Below are 21,211 nucleotides of genomic sequence, written 5' to 3'. Positions count from 1 at the left end.
TCTATGTACTCAGGCTGTGATGGCTCAGCCTGTTTCCATCATAAAAAACGCAAAATAAAAAAAAAAAGGAAAGGTCTAGAGTCTGACTAGTGTTCTTTTATTTTGATCTAAAAAAAAGAAAAAAAGAAAAAAAGAAAAAAAAAAAGAAACCCACAATTTACTGCTAGAAATGCTAACTAATCAAGACAAATCCAAGGCCAAAACATTAAATCTTTCTATACACAATGGCCCAAAATTAGCCTCTGCATTCACAAACTGCTAGGGGCAAAGCGAAGCACTCACTGGCGGCGGTGCATGCCGAGTATCTTCTGGAACTCTTTCAGTTCTTTCTCGAGGACTGGGTATTCGTAGACATCATCCAGCACGTTCCTGTATATGGTCTGTGGAGAGGAGACGACAAACAGCACATGTAACGCCTTAGTGTCTGTTCTGTGAGGATTCTTAATGAAGACAGGGCTGGCCATGCACAGCTCAGTGGTCGAACACATGTTTAGTATGTGTAAGTCCCTGAGTTCAATACCACCACTGCCACCGCCACTGAGAAAAGGGCTCAGGTAGTAACAACTTCCAGGACATAACATGGACTCCAGCCACTCAACAACCTGACTGCTTTAAAGACTATTCACAGGGGATGATGAAAACAGACGGATTACTTGGCTGCTAAAGACTTCCATGAGTAGTCCCCATCTCAGAACGGAATACCCACATGACTGCTGGGGGGCATTAAAATAGCCAGTGGGCTTAAAAAAATAACCCGGGTTCAGGCAGAGAGGTAGTTACATACGTTTTTAACTAGATGCCTAAAAGGCATCGGGGCGCTAAGTGCAACACCAGCTCCTCTGACTTGCTGAAATCCCAGTCTACCCTCTCTATGTGCACCCAGTATCGAGCTCTATTCCAGAGACCTGTCCGCAATAAATACGTATCGTAAACTGTCAGTATTTGGACAAACTGCTTTACCTAGGTTAGTGCCTTTCAGATTATTACTGTTCTCAAAGTATTCTGTCAAATGCCTGGTCTCAAATATAATTCTTAAACATAGCATATATTTAAAATTCATATAATGATACAACAGACATATCATTAAGGTGATTTTTAAATGTTTATCTAAGTTTTGTTTGCCTGTATTGATGCTATTATTTTAACATTATCATAAATCTAACATTTAATAGCATCAAATCTCAAAGTATATTTTGGCGTAGGTATTTGTTTAACTCCCAATAAAAATTCCCATGATTTAAACAATCCATCCAAAATTGGCACATATAAAATTTCCATGCGTAGTTTTTTTTATAATATATTTAAATTTTAAAACTGAGATCCTACTTATATAGAGAATGCCAGGTCTTGGAAGTCACGGTGAATTTATACTTCCGCCAAATCTGACACAGAAACTGAACGACTAAAAGTGAGATTTCTAAAGCACAGAGCTGAGAATAATCACACCAAGATATCCGAAGGTGCTGCCACACCTTTAGAAACATCTTTGAGTGCTCATCTTCATGCAGCCAGTCCTTGTACAGAGAAATCCACTGGGAAACCAGATGTAAGACCTTGCGCTTCCGACAAGGGACGTCCGAGTTTTCTTCTTCGCCCTGATACTTCTTAGCAGAATAGGTGGCATGTGGTTAAGGAAGAACACTGTTCTGTGGGGATACAAAGTATGGAAAGACCACGAGACCAAGATTTTACAAAACAGGCTAAAGCGCATTTTCCAAAGAGTTTAGAGCTGTATAAAAGGTAAAACAACAGAACCCAGGTGTAGAGGACAGAAGGGGGGGCAGTGCAAAGGATGAAGGCAAAGGTGGAGATGAGGTACCCTAGGGGGAGGCTGTGCTGTCCCTCTGCAGCTGAGGGCTGGTCTGTCACACTGGCAGCTGCTGACAGGTCCCTCAGCAGCATGGGCATGTCAGTTCAAAGCGACATGAGGCAGCCCACTGATTTCAAGAGTAGCTTCCAGAGAGGAGCCTGTCTTCCTACACAGGTGAAGACTGTTTCGGTGAGCAACATCAGAGGCCAGGCAATCTCTGATCTTTAGAAATTCATATTTTATAAAAATCAGTTACTTCTAAAGGTGCCCCAGGTGAGCAGAGCTTATGATCCCATCCAAATACCCACTCCTAAGGCTTTATTGAAGAAAGGAAGGGCCAGATAAATGTGCAAAGACGCAGGTAAAAAGGGTTGCTGATTTCCACCTTCATTAATGTAAATTAAAATCTTAGCAGGGGAAGGCCTAAGTGCTCCAGCAAGAAGTCAGTTAAATAAATGATTAGATATTCATTAAATAAATTACTCCGCAGCCATAAAAATGGGGCCCAGTACGAAGTACATATATTGAAGTGAACATCACAGCATATTGTTGAGCACAAAAAACAAAAACCCAGCAGTATTATCTACTTGGGTTAAAAATGCTTGCATGAATATTTTAATAACGTCTATATGAATATTTCAATGATGCTTACATGAATATTTTAATTAACTGGAAAGATGGTTAGCAGTGGCTTGCTAGTGTAGTGAGATTTTAGAATATCTGTATACTAATTAACATTTCCTAATTTATATATAATGACCCTGTGTTAACTACATTATTAAAATAACTTCAAAGGGCTTAAAACCTAGGAATGTGACAAGAACTCAGCACTGTCATCTATTCTTTTTCCCTCAGAATGATCATCTCTCTGCCCCTGTCACCCCCAGACAAAGTCTTACGTAGCACAGGCTAGCCCACAACAAAGCCTCATGTGGTGCAGGCTAGCCCCAGACAAAGCCTCATGTGGTGCAGGCTAGCCTCAACTTTTCATCCTCTAGCCTCCACCTCCAAGTGTGGGATTACAGGTCTGCACCACCATTCTCAGCCCAGACCGACCTAATGGTGTTGAAAAGCTAACAGGACATAGAGAGCATTAGGAGATGGTTTATCAAGACCGCATATCTGTTAGTGCCTACAAACAGCTGCTAAACAGAAGTGGGTTGTGCATCAGAGTCGGTAAACAGGAAAACATGGCTCGCCCTAACCTGCAAGAATATGCTGTGGCCACCTTTAAAGTCTACATGTGAAATAAAATCAGCCAAACATACTAACAAACAAAAACATGCTCACTAAAGTGTCTATTTCTTTTAGTTTTTCTCTTGGGAGGAGAATATAAAGGTTAATCCTATGCTATTTCTGTTTGCATGTGTTCTTTTAAAAAGCATCCCGTAAGGAAGAAGACAGCCGGTTGAGAAACACCGACTTTATCTCTTTCCTAGTGGAGATCTGAGCGTCTCTTCATTCAAATGTTGTATTTAAGTCCCACCTACCTCACAGAATAAAGCAATTTTAAGATCATGAGTGTTCAACCATATTATTCTAAATTTATAGTTATTAATATTTATTTTCTTAACCTCATGGTCCCTACAATATATGTATCTTTTTAGGATACTTTTGATTAAATTTGCATTTGAGCTCTGCTTTACTATGGTAGGTGACAAGTTCCTTCATACTTTGCAATCACACTGAGGTACAAATGCAGTAGTGGGGGAAGGGCACTGGGAGAGCTGCCGGCTCTTTGTAATGCACTGAATATTAGCTGGCCCAGGCTAGGAGCTTTAATAATGTGCTTTACTATGATAAAAGCCGAAAGCCATCCAATCCCATTACAATGAAAATATCCATATAAAATATCCAAGCACTGTAAAACGGTTCCAATCTATAAACAGAGTTTTAAAAAATCATGGGAAAGACAAACAAAAATGCCCTGGGTCCACAGTAGTTGAATTTAACAAGCTTTTTCATGAGGACAGGACCAAAATTATTGGTGTTTGATACAGATGTCATGGCTTTGATTGTGGCTTGTTTGATTTCATAGACGACAAAGAAACAAAAACAGTTATGCAGAAAAACTCGTAGTTTAAAATGTTTTCCATTTCATAGGTTTTACTAATCAAAAGGCTGCAAAATTAACTAAAAGTTCATATATTTGTCCTAGTTAAAGACTGAGAACATTGACAACAAAGAGACCCTTAGACATTCTTTAGAAATATCTGCAGGGGCACTAAATTATTAAGCTTTTTTAAAAAATAGGATAATAGCTGAAGACGATAGTTTGAAGGCATCTAATTTGCTATAGGACATAATTCTTGTAGGTAATGGGTGGTAATTGCTTTAGAGTAGGTAAGCATTAAAATGTAGATGAAAATAGCTCACAGATTATTTTTTTACAAAATGCATCTGAAGGAGAAATTTTAAAACATAATTATTACTGACTCTTTTAAAACAGCAACTACTTAGAAGCTGTGAGAAAAATCTGCATATTGTTGAAATTTTCCGAATCTAAAACCAACGTTGCAAGATTAGTTTTATGAGTAAGATTTTAGACACTGCCAAAATATGTACAGTTTTGCTCCGTCAGAGGTTGTACCAAAGCAAAGAAACAGTTAATATGCACATACATGTCATTTCTAGTTCCCACGTACAGTATCAATATATAAACACTTCTGTTTCTGTGTGTGTGCACAGGTCCACATGTGTGCACCTGCAGGTGGAGGTCAGAGGTCAACCATGAAAGACATTCCTTAGGCAACATCTACAAGTTGGAGACAGGGTTTATCACAGGCCTGGAGCTTGCCAAGGAGGCTCTGTTCTCTGGCCAGCAATCCAACATCTTTATCTCCACTTCCCCAGCACCAGGATTACAAGCTCCTGCCACCGAGTTTAGCTTTACCTTGGTTCTGAGGACTAAACGTAGATCCTCAGGTTTTACTGAGCCATCTCCTCACCCTGCCTTTCCTCAGTGACAGGAATCTAAGCCGGAGCTGACCTTGACATTAGTGATCTTTCTGACTCAGCCTCTGAGTGCTGGGATTGCAGCTGTGTGCCCCCAAGTCTAGATTAGTTACATGGTTTTTTAACAGACATGCCATTTTGAACACTATGGAGTTTTAAGGTATTCTTTCAGACAGGAAAATGCAGCATAGTTGGGAGACATGTAACAATTATTTAACAGGTAATGAATTTTAAGTGGCTCTTATTAAGTTTTAATAAAATCTTTGGCATTAACCCATTTTCCTAAACATTTTGTGTGAATTAAAATCTTTAGTTTCATTTAATAAAAGCAGTAAAGTTTTTATTAAATGCTTAAAGGCTATAATTAATTTTATTATTACTAGCAATAAAATTAATTAACTACATTAATTTATTATACCGAATTGCTTTTAAGGCATCTTCTCTAAGCAGAGTGAGGCAAGAAGCCCTGTTGGAGACTTCTAGTCAGTTTATGTGGGCTTACAGCCTTTGTGTAGCATCTCCCTGGTTACTGAGGAAAGCTGTAAGGCTTGCTTAGCAGGCAGTTAGCCTAAGGAAAGTATGCAGTGAGTGGTAACATTCCAAAAAGATGAGAACTGCATCCAGTGATGGGGGCATGTGCGTGCATACACATACACACACACACACACACCACACACACACACCACATACTCACACACACCACACACCACACACACACACACACACACCACACTCATACACACACACATACACCACATACTCATACACACACACACTCATACACACACACACCACACACTCATACACACCACACACTCATACACACACTCTCACATACACATACATACACACACTCATACTCACATTCACACACACATACATACACACAGTCACACACTAACTCACATTCACACACACACTTACACAAGTCACGCACTCACACACATACATAAACACACTCATATTCACATTCACACACACACACACACTACACACACAGTCATACTCATACGGTCACACACACACACATACTTGCTTACACACACACTTTTATACACACACTCATACACACACACACAGTGATGCTCTCTGTCTCTCATTCTCTCTCTCCCTTACACACACACACACACACACACACACACACACACACACACACACACACACGAGGTTCATCTGCACAAGAGGTCTGACTCTAAGTGGCTGACTCTCCTCTAAGGATATTTATTGTCTGTTATTGTCAGTCCTCCCGACTCACTGACTTGGGTTTACTCAGAAGGCAATTTTACCTGCGGCTGTTTAAGCAATTACGAGAAACAGGAATAAAGCAAACATGGTCCAAACAGTGCACTTTACCCATGGAACAGAATATAAAGAAAGCAGCGGTGTGTCCCCCACTGCCCTGTGTGCCCTGACCCATTCCATCCTCACTGTGGATATCATTACATTAATATCTAACATATCCACACTGCACTGTGGGTTGAGTAAGTTGAGAAAGGCAGTTAATTCCTAACATGGGCCATGTTTCTGTGTGGAAGCCAGCACCGCCTCCTGAAGTTAATAAGGATATTGTCTTAACAGCGCCTGGCACAAGTCGTCAGTTGTCATGAATACGGTGTACGTGAGGAGGAAGTCGTCAAGCAGTGTTTCTGCAAAGGAAGAAAATAAACAGTGTGAGCAAAGCAGGGACAAGAAGGGATCCGAAGAGTATCCACTGCAAAAAACCACAATGAATGGTGGGGGCTAGAGTAAAATTCTATGCATAGATGCACTATTTGTTAAAGGTAAGCTTTGAAGAAGTCTTTACACAGGATGCTTCAAGCAGCGAGGTCTTTTTTTCCTGATAAAGCTTTCTCAGAATACAATTTTTATCTCATGCGCCTTACTAAGAGATCACCTATACTTGGGAGTAGAGTTTTTTTTATGAAAAACCAATGCATAAATAATATGCTTTAAAAACAAAGTTCCTAAGCTTTCTGGGGTATACAATCCAGTTGTTCAGGGAATAAAACATTTCATGTTCTGATAAAGTCAGACTTTCCAAAATTATTTGCTTTCATTTAGGGCAAGAATCAGGGTAAGAAAACCTACAAGACACACAACAGGTCTCAAGGCCAGTCATCTTTACCTTTCAAATGCTATTAAACAAGTTGATTTAAGAACAATTCTAGTCTAAGAAAACAACATTCTTCTTCCTAGCTCCATCCGTAATTTCGTATTTTTAGTTGGTTCGTAACAGAAGAGGCTTAGGTACGACACTTTACACACACTGACCATTGAACATGGCTCAGTTTGCTTCCTTAATCCTTGTGCCCCCACCCCACAACCTTTAATTCCATTTTTTTTTCACCTGTGTCTCGAGTGTTTTTTGAAAAGTTTCCGTGTGATATGGGACTGCAAAGCAGGCAAACCGTGATCCCCAACACAATATCCAGCACCACAGAATTTCCACCACAACAGAAATTTCATGTAAAATGCAAAGTAGCCTAGTCGATATTCATCTTACAGCATGATTCAATTTCCTTATCGTTGACATTGTGAATAGCACATTTTCAGATGTGTGAAACAGTAAGAAGCCAGGCAGTGGCGGGATGCAGTCAGGAGGAGCTCTGTGAGGCTGAGGATAGCAAGGTCTACAGAGTGAGTTCCAGGGCAGCCTGGGCTACACAGAAACCCTGACTTGGAAAACCAAACCAAACCAACCCCCCCCCAAAAAAAACAAACAACAACAACAAAAAAAACCCAACAAAAACAAAAAAACCAACCAACCAAACAAAAACACCCAGCAATAAACTCTGAAGTTCATGATTTTATGTATTATTACAAACTGAAGACATGATGGAAAAGAAGGTGGATTATTGACATGTGATTAAACTATGAAGTTTGGAGGGTGGATCTTTTATGGGTATGATCAGTGGCCTTTTAAGAGTCCCGAGTGCTTGCTTCCCGTGTCTGCTATGTACACCCCAATGAGATAAGCTTTAAACCAAGTTCAAGCCCTTGTCAGGCCCCAGCTCTGCCAATGACTTGATCCTGAACAGCCCATCCTTCATAACCACGAGAAAGTAGCTTTATACCTTGTTTACAAACAACTTAATATGCGATATTTTCTTAGAGCAGTCTGAGCTAAGGCAAATAATAGGTTATTCTGTCCGAGATCTATACTTTAATAAATGTCTACGTATAACTAATTGTCCACTACATAGCTCCCAGCTCTGTAAACACTGAACAAAAGAAAAATTCCAGAATTTAGTTACAGACAACCAGAAACATTTGCTCTACAAGAATGATCTACAAAAAAATATCCCATTCAAATAAGATACTATCTATAGTCCTGTATCAGCCACAGGGTTGTTTCTAGGTTTGACTTGGCTATAGAATGGTAAGAAAATTAGTTTTGATCTACAGAAAGCAATGGTTGCAGACAGTCATGCTTAAATGCTTGTGTGTGTGTGTGTGTGTGTGTGTGTGTGTGTGTGTGTGTGTGTATGTGTGTGCCTGTGTGTATGTACACGCACCTGCAGAGGCCAGAAGAGAATGTTAGGTATCCTACTCTATCATTTTCCACCATGTTCCCTTGAGTCAGGGTTTCTTGCTAAATAAACCTGGAGCTGGGATGGAAGCCAGCAGTACCATGATCCTCCTGTCTCTGCCTGTGCCAGCCATAAGAATGGCCCCACAGGCTCATTATTTGAATACTTAGCATCAGGAGTGGAACTACTTGAGAAGGATTAGGTGGTGTAGCCTTGATAAAGGAAGTATGTTCCTGGGAGTGGGCTTTAAAGTTTTGAAAGCCCAAGCCAGGTCTAGTGGCTCTTTCTCTTCCTGCTGCTTGCAGATCTAGATGTAGAACTCTAGCTTCTTCTCCAGGACCACATCTACCTGTGTGTTGACATGCTTCTGTCTTGATGATATGGACTAAATCTCTAAAACTGTCAGCAAGTCTCAATTAAATGCTCTCTTTTACAGGAGTTGCCATAGTCATGGTGTCTCTTTACAGTAGTGAAACAGTGACTAAGACAGCCTCAACCCCAGTACTGCCAATGCCTTCTCTGTACTGGCACCGCCCCCTCAGTACTGGCACCGCCCCCTCAGTACTGGCACCGCCCCTTCAATACTGGCACCGCCCCCTCAATACTGGCACTGCCCCCTCAGTACTGGTACCACCCCCAGCACTGGCACCGTTCCCTCAGTACTGGCACTGCCCCCTCAATACTGGCACCGCCCCCTCGGTACTGGCACCGCCCCCTCGGTACTGGCACCACCCTCCAGCGCTGGGATTACTGGCCATCCAAAGATAAGCTTGACTTTACAAAACATGGATACCTGGGATTCTTACCCATAGATCCACAGTCTCAGCCTGAGTTTACCTTTAAATTGCAAGAAGCCATTAATGCGAACAAAGGCGCTAATTAGTGAAGACTACTAAAGAATTTTTAACCAACTATTTATACTTTACACAACACCCTAAATTCAATCCCAGGCACTGAAAGGAAGGCATTTCTAGGTTAATAGTGTTGTTTATCATAACAATTAATCTGACAAATGGCACCTAAAACTCATTGTGAGCCATGTTCTGTCATATAGTAATATGCCAGCAAACCACTGCTTTGATTTACTATTGTTCTAAAAAGCATTTCTCCAAACAGGTATGCACAGGCTTTGCTGAATAAAAGTTAAGACTAGTATAAAAAGACCTGATGTATGTTTGATCAGACAACACACAACCTGCATTTACAAAGCAGCTATGAGCCCCACACTTTCTCTTTATAAAAACCACTTAGCCTAACAACCAAAGTTTTTAAAGATTATTATTATAATAAAAAATCTGGGAATATATAGAGACTTCTATTATAGCTCTTAAAATATTTGCAATGGAAATCAACTATATACATGATATCTGAAAACAATGGCAATTTTGGAAATGCACTTGAACCCTATTATTTTGGTATACTGTCCCTATACATAGCAAACTTATGCTAAATGTGATTGTCAAACGCTCTTTAAATGTATTTATTTTTATTTTCTGTGTATATATGTGCATCATGGATGCCCGGTGCCTGTAGGAGACAGAAGTTGTTAGATCTTCTGGAAGTAGAGTTATGGAAGTTGTGAGCTGCCTTGTGTGTGCTGGGAACCAAACCCAGGACTCCGAGGGAGTAGTAAGTGCTCTTAACCACAGAGACATCCCTTCAGCCCCTTATAAACACATTTAACTTCTCCATTCAGATTAGAAGTTAAGCTGTCCTTTTTGGCACATGGTGCAAGATATCAGCAGCAAGAACAGTAAAGTAGCCTGTTCTAAAATTGTCAGTGACTTACAGGCAGAGAGAGAGCCACCGTCAGTGACTTGCAGGTAGAGAGAGCCACCAATACTCAGAAAGCACCAGACAACCACATCAGAAGCTTCAAACATTTGACATTTAGAATTCTCTGTGTGACAGATGGCTTGAGATATTCTTACACTCAGCTGGACGGAATGAGGTAGAAATTATTCTTTACTCTAGATTTATTCCTTTAGTGGCTGAGACAAAAAAGAACAGCATCAGCTTTGACATGAGCAGCCATTCCATGCCAAACAGCCTTAGGTAAAGAACTGGGGGGCTGTAAGGGTTTGGTTGGATGGGGGCAACGCCCTTAGCATTCAGTTAACTCATCAGCTCTCACATCACAGCTTTTTCTGAAAAGCTTTGACCCAGAAATGTTTACTCCCCACCCCTAAGCTACAACCATATTTAATATTCAACAGCTTTTACCCAATTATCTGTCATAGAAATATTAATGAAAATAAGAATAACAAGGCCATGTAAAAACATCTCCAATTAAAACTAAATGAACTGAATAGTTAAAATTCCCCCCAAATAGATCAGATTCCTGATATGCCTGACTCTAGTCTTTTTTTTTTTTTTGAAGCTACTGGATTGCTCTAAAAATTTTTCCTCCATATAACAAGCTTTTCTTTATTCTTTTGCTGCAAAGATGCCAAATGTTATTGTGATATGAATAAAAACTATTATCAAAATGATACACTTCAAATGAAAGTGCATTTTATTTTATATCAGCTCTGCTTCAAGAACATCTGTCCCACTGGCATTGAGAGTTTTTTATTTTAGAGCCAGAATGGCTGTATGAATGATTCCCCAAAGATGATTAGCCAACAATAGCTACACCGGAAGACTAGCAAATCCACAAGCATCCATATTAAAGCACAGAAATTATCTATTATATTACACAGTGCTTAATTAATAGTAATTTAAGACTGTAGGTAGAAAAGCACTCTTTATTCATAAACACGTCTTTCATTTAAACAAATCCACAGTTGCTTTATTCCTTCACACTCTGATAAAGACATGTGTTCATTTTGATCTCTAGCTCTGTGAATTCCTAGGTATTAATATACAAAGAAACTAATTCACAGTTGCTTTATACCTTCATATTCAGATAAAGACATGCATTCATTTTGATCTCTAGCTCTGTGAACTCCTAGGTATTAATATACAAAGAAAATGTTTTTTAGAATTTGAGTCACTAAATCTAATCCCAAATTCTTGGGTCTACCAGCACAAAACACATTTTTATCAGGACCTTACACAGACTAACCCTAACCCTATACTCCCAGTTTTCCCAAAAGTATATTTTTTAAGGTAGCTTTTTGAAGTCTTCTGTTGTTTATATTTTGAGATAGGGTCTCCCAGGGCCCAGGGTGGCCTCAAACTCAAGTTACACGTAGAAGAATAAACTTCTAGCCCCAAACCTCCTAAGAACTAGGATCTATAGACAGCCACACTACACCCAGCTACTTTTTCAACCTCATCTCATAGCATAAAGGTTACTCTCGAATAATTACTAATACTGGAAGCAAAATGAAAACTGGTTTTAAGTACAGCAACTTGATAACCATTCGGTTCATATCTACAGCCCTGACAGGGCTCTGAAATCTGGATCATGACACAAGGCTTTTCCTATCACCTACTACTAACTTAAAATATTAAGGCACAGCTGAGCATTCAGGAGGCAGATGCAGGCAGATTTTTATAATTCTGAGGCCAGACTGGTTTATATAGGGGGTTCCAGGAAAGCTAGAGCTTACATAGTACCTCCAAAAAGGAAATAAGTGGGCTGGAGAAATGGCTTAGCGGTTAAGATCACTGACTGCTCTTCCAGAGGTCCTGAGTTCAATTCCCAGCAACCACATGGTGGCTCACAACCATAATATTATGAGATCTGGTGCCCTCTTCTGGTGTGTCTGAAGACAGCAACAGTGTACCTATTTACATAAAATAAATAAAATCTGAAAAAAAAAAAAAAAAAAAAAAGAAAAGAAGAAGAAAAGAAGCAAGCAAAAGACATCCCCCATGCCTGACACTAAGTTGCCAAGAACCAAAGACAGGATCCGACATGGATCTAGGTGAAAAACTACGGCTATTATTCTGCTAAAGGAACTTAGCAATAAAATGACATAATGCTGATGACATAATGCTAATGCTGATGACCTAATGCTAATGCTGATGACATAATGCTAATGCTGATGACATAATGCTACACCACAGACCAGTTCCTTGTTCAAGCCTCCATCAGAGACGTTCCTTCCTGCAGTAGATAGAAATTAGCACGGAGACTCACGACTGGACAATATGCACAGACCTAGAGACTTTAGAGCACTCGGTCCTAAATGGGATGTTTCATAGGATTTCTCTGTGCTCAGTGAGCAGTATGGAAGAGGGTGAAGACAGACTGCAAGAGCCAGGGTGATGGATGTCTCCAATGAAACTGTCTTTAGACACAACAGGACTGATAAACAGAACACACACAAGACCTGCACAGGTTAAAGCCCACTGGGTGCCAGCACTGAGAAGGAGAGAGGACATGGAGCCCCATCCCTAAACAAGAAGCTATTTGTGATCAGTACCCAGTGGCAAAGTTGGGTAGGGAGGAAAGTAGGGAAGATCTGGGAGAAACTGGGGAAATGATGAAAATACATTGTATAAAAACGCTCCATTAAAAAATAAGGCATATTAAGTCATCATTTAGTTTGATTTAATTTTAACAGAAATATATTTTGCTTTCTGTATCAATGAGAACAGTTTCTCATTTTCATGTTAACTGCAGCCAACTTACTTCTGCAACAGAAAAATCTCTTGAGTTTCTCCACATTGTATCAGTTGAACCGTAAGAGGTTTGGTCAGAACCTTTTAATAGGGTTCTCATGCAAATATAATTGAATTAATGAAGTGGATCTACATATTACCCAAAGGGGTAAGCTTTCTTTTTTGTGTGTGAAAAAATATAAAAGAGGTAATCAGAACCCAAGCCACCCAAAATACTAACATCAGGAGTGTAGTGTTACTTAGGGACAATTATAGACATCCACCCCAGCGGTTTTCAGTGCTTAGGAAGGCAGAAGGCAAAGCAGTAATGAAAGCATTCATCTGCAGCCTGAGCCCTCTGACAGCAACCTGCCAATGGCAGCATCCCGTGTGAGCCCGGCAAAGGCATTACCCAGCATCCTTCACTGACTCACGTTTCCTCAAGTGGGCTTAGCCCTTCTGTATCACCTTCAGGAACAGCTGGATTTAAAAGCACCTTAAAATAACCGTACCTTAGCTTTGACTTCGAGGAGCCAAGAAAAGCTTTGAATTTGAAAGACCCTGTTTCTGGCCCTGGAACATTATAGCTTACCACTGTATTTTGTAGGAGCTGCCAAAATAGACATTGTAATTTGATTAAATATAAGTTTTTAAAAAACCCACACACACATTGAGGATTTGGATCAATGTCATTACAGACTGGGTTCTCTTCAAGTGTTTATTAAGTTTCTGAAAAGCATCCTCATGATTTTCAAAATGGCTGTTCAACAGCTTTAAAATTTATTCAATTCCTGCCTACTTTTACAATTTTGCCCAAAGTTTTGACTTTAGGTATATGTACACACACACACACACACACACACACACACACACACACACACATTTATTTAATGATGTTTATATAGCAAACCTGAAAAGCAACCCTTTAAAAGTCAGAGACTTACTACAGACGGAGACTTGCGTATGGTTTTCAAATTACCAAGTGTATTTTTATTTTAAGCTCTAAAGCTGTTAAGGAATCCCATCTTTCTTCCTCTGGGATGAATATAATTGCTCTTTTGTTCTCAGGTACTGTCAAATCCACACACTGCTTTAGGAGTGGTTCTGGGAGCACAGTGGAGCAGAGCACAAGAGCCCTCCCCCCCAACCCCCATCCCTCTGCAGATTGGCACACAGTGGAAGGATGTACATGGGGCACCTGGTGATAAAGGGGCGAGTAGTCCTCTGTGTAGCTGCTGTTTCAGGCAAATTAGCTGTTTCCAATGTCTGAGCACAACTAGAATCTGTGGCTCGTGTGGGTGTGCCTTCCAATCTGTCTGGGAGACTCAGAACATGTCAGGAATCCATTATCAGGCCTGTTGAGTTAGTGCATCCTATTATCCCAGGACTTGGAAACAGGAGAACCAATGTGATTACTGAGGCCAGCCTGGGCTACATATTGTACCCTGTGGAGCTGTGAGTTTGTAAACCCTCAGCTACAACATAGTAGTGAATAGTAACAGAAAGACAGTATATTCTAACTGAAAGCAAATCTACAGAAGGAGGTCGGGCTGATTACTGGTGGGCCTCTGAGAGTTGGTTGGGGGCCGGGTCTCCTTTCACAGGTGGAGGCTTGGCAAGGAGTAACAGGGAAGTTTCTGATGGTTCAAGCCAGATCCATCAGGACTGCCATAGTGGAGAGGAAGGAATAAGGGGAGAGAGCTGAGCTTCCCTCTGCAAACTGAGAAGTCTGGGTTTCCTAGGGTGATCTAACTAAACCAATTAGGCAAAAGTATGAAAGACCAGAGCAGGAGTTATGGTAACAGGAGTCAATGCAGAGAGGAAGCCTGAGGCTGCTATGCATTCTCACACATCTCACAGAAAAGATAACTTTTCTGTCTAGGACTGAGCAGGGTGGGTTTTTATATGAAGACAATGATTTAAAAAAAAAAAAGCAGCAGCAAGTGGGGAAGAGAGAAACAGTTGACTAGAAACCAAGAAGAGAGAGAAATGCAGCTTCTGGGTGTTACATGCTGGGAAGAGGTATCTCAGCAGAACAGTCAAGGGCCGCTGGACCCCAGAATGAGTGGATGGCGCTGGGCTGCAGCCCTTGGAGGGATGCCCCTTGTTAAACAGAGGGATCTACTTTGGCAGACGAGAGGGAAGAAAAGCTATTCTCATTATCTGCTGAGGCAGTTTGAACCACTCAGCTTGTCCCCAAAGGCTCCTGATCCAGTTGTAGGTCTCATTGATTACAGACAGTAGTTGCTCTCACAAATGTGCCAGGAGGCAAAAAAATATCTTCATGATCAGTGCTATAACATGATCAATGATCAATGATCATGATCAATGCTACAACATTTCACTTAACAACAGATCAAATTGGAAACTATCGGGGTACAAAAAAACGTTTAATACTGATTTGTCAGCAACTACCAATAAAAATTAGAATCCTGGTTCCAAGAGCCACTAGGTGTAAAACCATAAAACCATTGACCTCTCTGAGCTACTGCAGGCTTACATGATTAGCCTCACACAAAGACACAAGCTGTGTTCCTAAGTGCTTGTCAAGTAAACATGCTAAAGCTTCAGGAAACAAAGAGAAATTTGATTTAAACATAATATCTTAAATTAGAAGCCTGAGACATGGGTATTTCAAGCAATTAATGATCATTCTAACAACTGAGTCAATCCAGGTCCTGGTGTGATACTTTTAACTCTAAAGCACCAAGAATTTTCATAACCAGCCTCCAGACACCAAGTCCCTGCCACTACCAGCATTCTGCTGCATGTGTGTTAGGCCTAGAAAATTCCGGTTTACTTGAATTCCCACACCTGTTCCTGGCCATGTGACAGAAACCCGGCACACACACAGAAAGACAGAGCCAACAGTCTTGTAGAAAAACTAAGGCAAAGCTACAAATTCATAAAAGCTATCAAAACAAATGAATTGGCTGACTACACATTAAAACTCAAACTGTTAAGGCATGGACTTTTTTTTCAAAAGCCAAATTATGTAGGTTGGTATGATCTCGCATGTCTGTGGCCCTAGAATTCAGGAGAACCTCGAAGGAGGTTCAAGAGTTCAAAGTATCCTGGGCTACACAGTGAAAACTTCTCTAGGAAAAAACCAAAACAAAACAACCAAACTAACAAATACAAGCTAATTATCTAAAATAGTCATAAACCAAATTGTATAATCTATGCATCCAGCCTTTCCTTCCCAACAGACTTCTCCTTGAGCTTTATAGACACTGAAAATCGTGAATCACAACTGAATTTTGTTTACTCCCTCCTAAGTCAAAAGAACTGAATCAACTCCATGTTAAAGCCTTAGTGGTTCTCATCTTGGCTATGGCTGGAGTCTTCCAGCTTAATACCTGGGAAACAATGTTAAATGCAAATCAACTGTCACTGAACAAGACTATCTTTTTAAAATATTTTTTAATTTTTATTGGATATTATCTGTATTTACATTTTAAATGTTATCCCCCCCCTTGCCCCCCACTCCCATCCCTTCTCCCCATCCCCTTGTTTCCATGAAGATGCTCCCACTCCCAACCACCCTCTCCCACCTCAGCACCTTGGCATTCCTCTACACTGGGGAAACCTTCACTTGACCAAAAGCTTCTCCTCCCACTAATGCCAGACAATGCTATCCTCTGCTACATAAGCAACTGGAGCCATGGGTCTCTCCATGTGTGTTCATTGGTTGGTATTTTAGTCCCTGGTCGTTGTGGAGGGTTTGGCTGGTTGATATTGTTGTTCTTCCCATGGGGTTGGAAACCTTTCAGCTCCTTCAGTCTTTTCTCTAGCTCCTTCATTGGGGTCCCCATATTCAGTCTGATGGGTAGCTGCAAGCATCCTCATCTTGAACAAGATGTTCTTAAGGACAAACATACTCTTTTATAGCTTCTTACACTGAAGGAAGCACCTTCATCTTAACTGGTCCAAGAAGTTGTTTGGCCAAGAACAAGTCCTCATACGTACTGAGTACACACAATACCACTGAGCCATACCACCTTCCTGCTTTGTCTTGTTCCACAATGAACAAACCACTTAAACCACCAACCTCTGTAGGTCTTCCTCATAGTATTGAAGTCACCTGGCTCTTGGGGTACAAATAGCACCAAGGACACAGAGAAGGTAAAAGAATAAAAAATGCCAGTGAGATGGATTGTGCGTAGAAAAAGAAGTTCAACATGGAAACCAGAAAATCTAAGTTGAATCCTTATTACTCATGTAAGTGTGGAAGGGAAAAAGGGCTTCATAATGTTGTCCTCTGACCCTTACATGAGTGTCACTTCCATGAACATGCCACGGCACATGTACATGCCCATTATACACATATACAGTACTACACAAGACACATTCTACACAACAAAATACTTCTTCCCCTCTTGGTATACTGGCTTGGCATCCTGCAGTTGGAGTCCAACACCAAGTGCTCCAAGTTAGCAAAGTTAAGAGTTCAGTCCTACAGGTGTGCCCTCTTCTGGACACCAACCACAAGTCTCAGGCTGCTGTTTGTATTTCTGATAACCTGCCATAAACTGGAATTCCTCCTCCCCCACAAAAAAATAAAATCCCCTCATATTTGATAATTTGTTCTACTGGATCACAAAACCCAGGAACACACTTCCTGGTTATTACGGAAGCAGGTACAACACATAGAGAGGAACAGACTTTGATTGAAGGACTAAACGTGGTCAGGTCTAAAAACAAATGCTGTCCTTGTGCAATAAATACTGAGAGAGAGAGAGAGAGAGAGAGAGAGAGAGAGAGAGAGAGAGAGAGAGAGAGAGAGAGAGACAGAGACAGAGACAGAGAGACAGAGAGAGACAGACAGAGACTGTACCGGCTGGTTTTGTGTCAACTTGGCACAGGCTGGAGTTATCACAGAGAAAGGAGCCTCCGTTGAGGAAATGCCTCTCTGAGATCCAGTTATAAGGCATTTTCTCAACCAGTGATCAAGGGGGAGGACCTAGCCCACTGTGGGTGGTGCCATCCTTGGGCTGGTAGACCTGAGTTCTACAAGAAAGCAGGCTGAGCAAGCCATGGGAAGCAAGACAGTAAGTGACATCCCTCCATGGCCTCTGCATCAGCTCCTGCTTCCTGACCTGCTTGGGTTCCAGTCCTGACTTCCTCTGGTGATGAACAGCGATATGGAAGTGTGAGCTGAATAAACCCTTTCCTCCCCAACTTGCTTCTTGGTTATGATGTTTGTGCAGGAATAGAAACCCTGACTAAGACAGAGATAAAAAGAGAAACAGACATACACACACATTCACACAAATACAGACACACACACATCCAGAGAGAGAGAGAGAGAGAGAGAGAGAGAGAGAGAGAGAATGTAAGAGCAGGAAAAACTTCCACTTTATATATTTTTTAAAAACTAAACCTTTATCTATAAAGTTACAAACTAGTTTATCCCTTTTTAAGAATCAATCTCCCCCTGCCCCAGGTACATTGTTCCCTAGATACTAGAAGCCAAACAAAGCAGTGTAATTTCCAGCTTTACTTGCTGAGGGATGTGGCCATGAGACTAAGTTCTGGGCACTGGGAAAAAGACAAAGGGTGCATGTGGCTTGTGGGGTGCTCTGGCCTTCTTCAGGCTGCTGCAGGGATGCTAACATTCCTCCTGCCCATGCTATGAAAGCACCACCCATGTGTACTGGGATAGCCACTGACGGCTGAGTGGCCTGAGCAGCATCCCAACACATTTTCCCACATGTATTCACGTAAGAAAAAGAAAAAAAAAAATTACACTATGTTTAAATTGCCATTAGAGTTTTGTTATAGTATGCTGCCATGTCTAATCCTCAGAGGCCCAAGAACAAGATTATGTGATCTGGCTCTTAGATTTCTCAGTTAAGTTGGAAGAGAACACATCTTTTGCCATTAGTATTCTGAATTTATCAGGCCTGACCTCAGTACTGTGGATTTTGAGAAGCCGCTCTGTCCATGTGTCCTCTTGTTTAGTGAGAACAGATATCCTCTCTGCAGAGGCTTGCAAACAGTATGTGTTCTGTCAGAATTGTGAGATGTGCGTACCAGGCCAATCAACAGTAACAGAATCCACGTGTTCTAAAATCATTTCAGGGGCCATCAGTTTCGTGGAAGCTGGCATGCAAAGCCCCCAAGTTCAGATCACACTTCGCCCAGGCCTGAGGGTACGTGGATTAGAGGCCCCACTATGAGCAGAAGATACACAGTTAGGAATGAAATGACCAGCGGGGTTTGGGTTGGTCTCTGTGCTGGAGATGGGACCCACAGACTGTGCTGCTGAGCCATTACCCATGCTTTTTATTTTCAAAGCCACAGGACAGAAATTAGACTTAAGATCTGGTATCTTGCGATACCACAGCACAGTATGTGATATCAAGCAAGACTAGAAGGTAATGCAGAAGAGAAAGAATTTGGCCCAGTGTACTGTGGGACAGAGAACTGTGCCAAGAAACTTGGTAAGGTTGAGTGGGTTCAGAAGTCCTAGAACCTCATACATAACAGAGGACAGTAGGTGCCTCATTGCTCCCAACCAGGCCCCTGTCACATGACCACAGCACCCCATGGAGAGGATCAGGGGCAGCATCTCAAAGCACCTCCACATGAAGATGAGGCATCCCTAACATCTCAGACCAAGCCAATAGGAAGCATCTGCTGTCAGACCCCCAACACACCCAAAAGTGTGTGTGTGTGTGTGTGTGTGTGTGTGTGTGTGTGTAGCTCTATCCAGAAGAAATAAAGGTGTGGGAATTATTTCACCAAAGATTGTCTGTGAGCATCTGTCTGTCATATGAGAGCTGTAGCACTCTTAGGAAGAGAGTCGAAGCTGCCCGGACCCATCAGTCACTTCCTGCCACTGGGTGGGGTGGCCCCAGACCTTTGTTCCTAGCTGAGGAATGCCAACTCCAGAGCAATGGTGGTGACTGAAGGGGACATTCTGCCATGTATGAAGCATGCTGACAGGGATGTAGGGTGGGAAGAGCTCTGGGCTATATCCATACTGGGCACTTAGGCACAGATACACACCTAGATACACGACTTGTACGTTCATGTTCACACTGAGGGGTGCTCCAACTGTCCCTACAGGCTGAGTACAGGCAAGACCATCAGGACTGGCGTAGGAAAGGGGATTTGCTGAAAACTGTGTTCTGCCACTCTTTAAATAATGACAAGATATTATGGAGGGTTTTTTTTGGGGGGGGGTTTTATTTCTAAGATTTGGGAGAAGGATTGCCAGCCCAGCAGGAACCTAAATGCTGCAAAGAGAATCAAATCGCGGTTTCAGTTGTCAGGCAAGAAAGCCTGAGGGTAGAAAGGAGGATGATGGGAAGTGGAAGGGAAGAGTAAAGCCAGAGATGGAAGAAAAATGAGGAAAAGATGAGTTAGAGGAAGAGAAAGGGCAGAAAGTCTCCACACAAAGACTATTCCTTTCAGATATGTCGTTGTCAGCTACGGCAACTCCCTGACCTTGTGCTTTTTAAATGAAACAATAATTTGATTGAAACATGCAGGGAGAGATTAACATGCAGTAATTATAATCAAAAAGTACTGTCAGCTAAAAGTCCTTCACACTTCCAAGTCTAAGCTCTCCCCTTCCCCCCACACACGCTGGGAGAGACAGGACAGAGAGAAACAGAGACAGACAGACAGACAGACAGCAAAGAGAGCAGAGAGAGAGAGAGAGATAGACAACAGAGAGAGAAAGAGCAGAGAAAGAGAAAAACAAAGACAAAAAGACAGAGTGATAGGACAGAGATTTAGATAACAGAGAAAGAGTCAGACAGACAGAAGCGGTAGAGAGAGCAGAGACAGAAAAAGAGTCAGACAGACAGAAGCGGTAGAGAGAGCAGAGACAGAGAACACAGAGACAGACAGACAGAAGCAGTAGAGAGAGCAGAGACAGACAGACAGAAGCGGTAGAGAGAGCAGAGACAGAGAACACAGAGACAGACAGACAGAAGCAGTAGAGAGAGCAGAGACAGAGAACACAGAGACAGACAGACAGAAGCGGTAGAGAAAGCAGAGACAGAGAACACAGAGACAGACAGACAGAAGCAGTAGAGAGAGCAGAGAGAGAGAACACAAAGACAGACAGAGAGACAAACATAAAAAGACAGAGACATTACAAAGAGACAGGCAGACGGAGAGACAGATAGTCAAATACAGAAACACAGATAGATACAGAGAGATACACAGTTACACAGACAGGACAGAGAGAGTCAGACAGACAGACAGAAATAGCAGAAATAAGAACAGAGAGACAGAGAGACAGATACACAGAGACACACAGAAAGATTTTTGTTTGTTTCCACTTTTCTGGTAAGATGTTAAATTTTACTTGAAGCTGTCACAGCGTTCTGAGATTCAGACAGGT

The 21,211-nt window shown here is 41.5% G+C and overlaps 1 protein-coding gene across 2 annotated transcripts in view; it reads right to left on the bottom strand.

Annotated features, from left to right (window-relative positions):
* The window catches only part of RAPGEF5 (Rap guanine nucleotide exchange factor 5), a gene marked incomplete at its 5' end in the record, with an annotated part of 212,147 nt that overhangs the window by 42,976 nt on the left and 147,960 nt on the right, over window positions 1-21,211 (bottom strand). For both annotated transcript variants that reach the window (XM_080940475.1, XM_080940476.1), the window contains 3 exons: window positions 283-380; window positions 1,473-1,617; window positions 6,333-6,411. In XM_080940475.1, the coding sequence (XP_080796601.1) occupies window positions 283-380; window positions 1,473-1,617; window positions 6,333-6,411 (322 nt within the window). The remainder of the gene's footprint in view (window positions 1-282; window positions 381-1,472; window positions 1,618-6,332; window positions 6,412-21,211) is intronic.

Source organism: Micromys minutus (assembly GCF_963924665.1).
Source record: "Micromys minutus genome assembly, chromosome: 1".
Taxonomy (NCBI): Eukaryota; Metazoa; Chordata; class Mammalia; order Rodentia; family Muridae; genus Micromys; species Micromys minutus.
The sequence above is the reverse complement of the archived record's forward strand: the minus strand, read 5'-3'. Positions and strand labels throughout refer to the sequence as shown.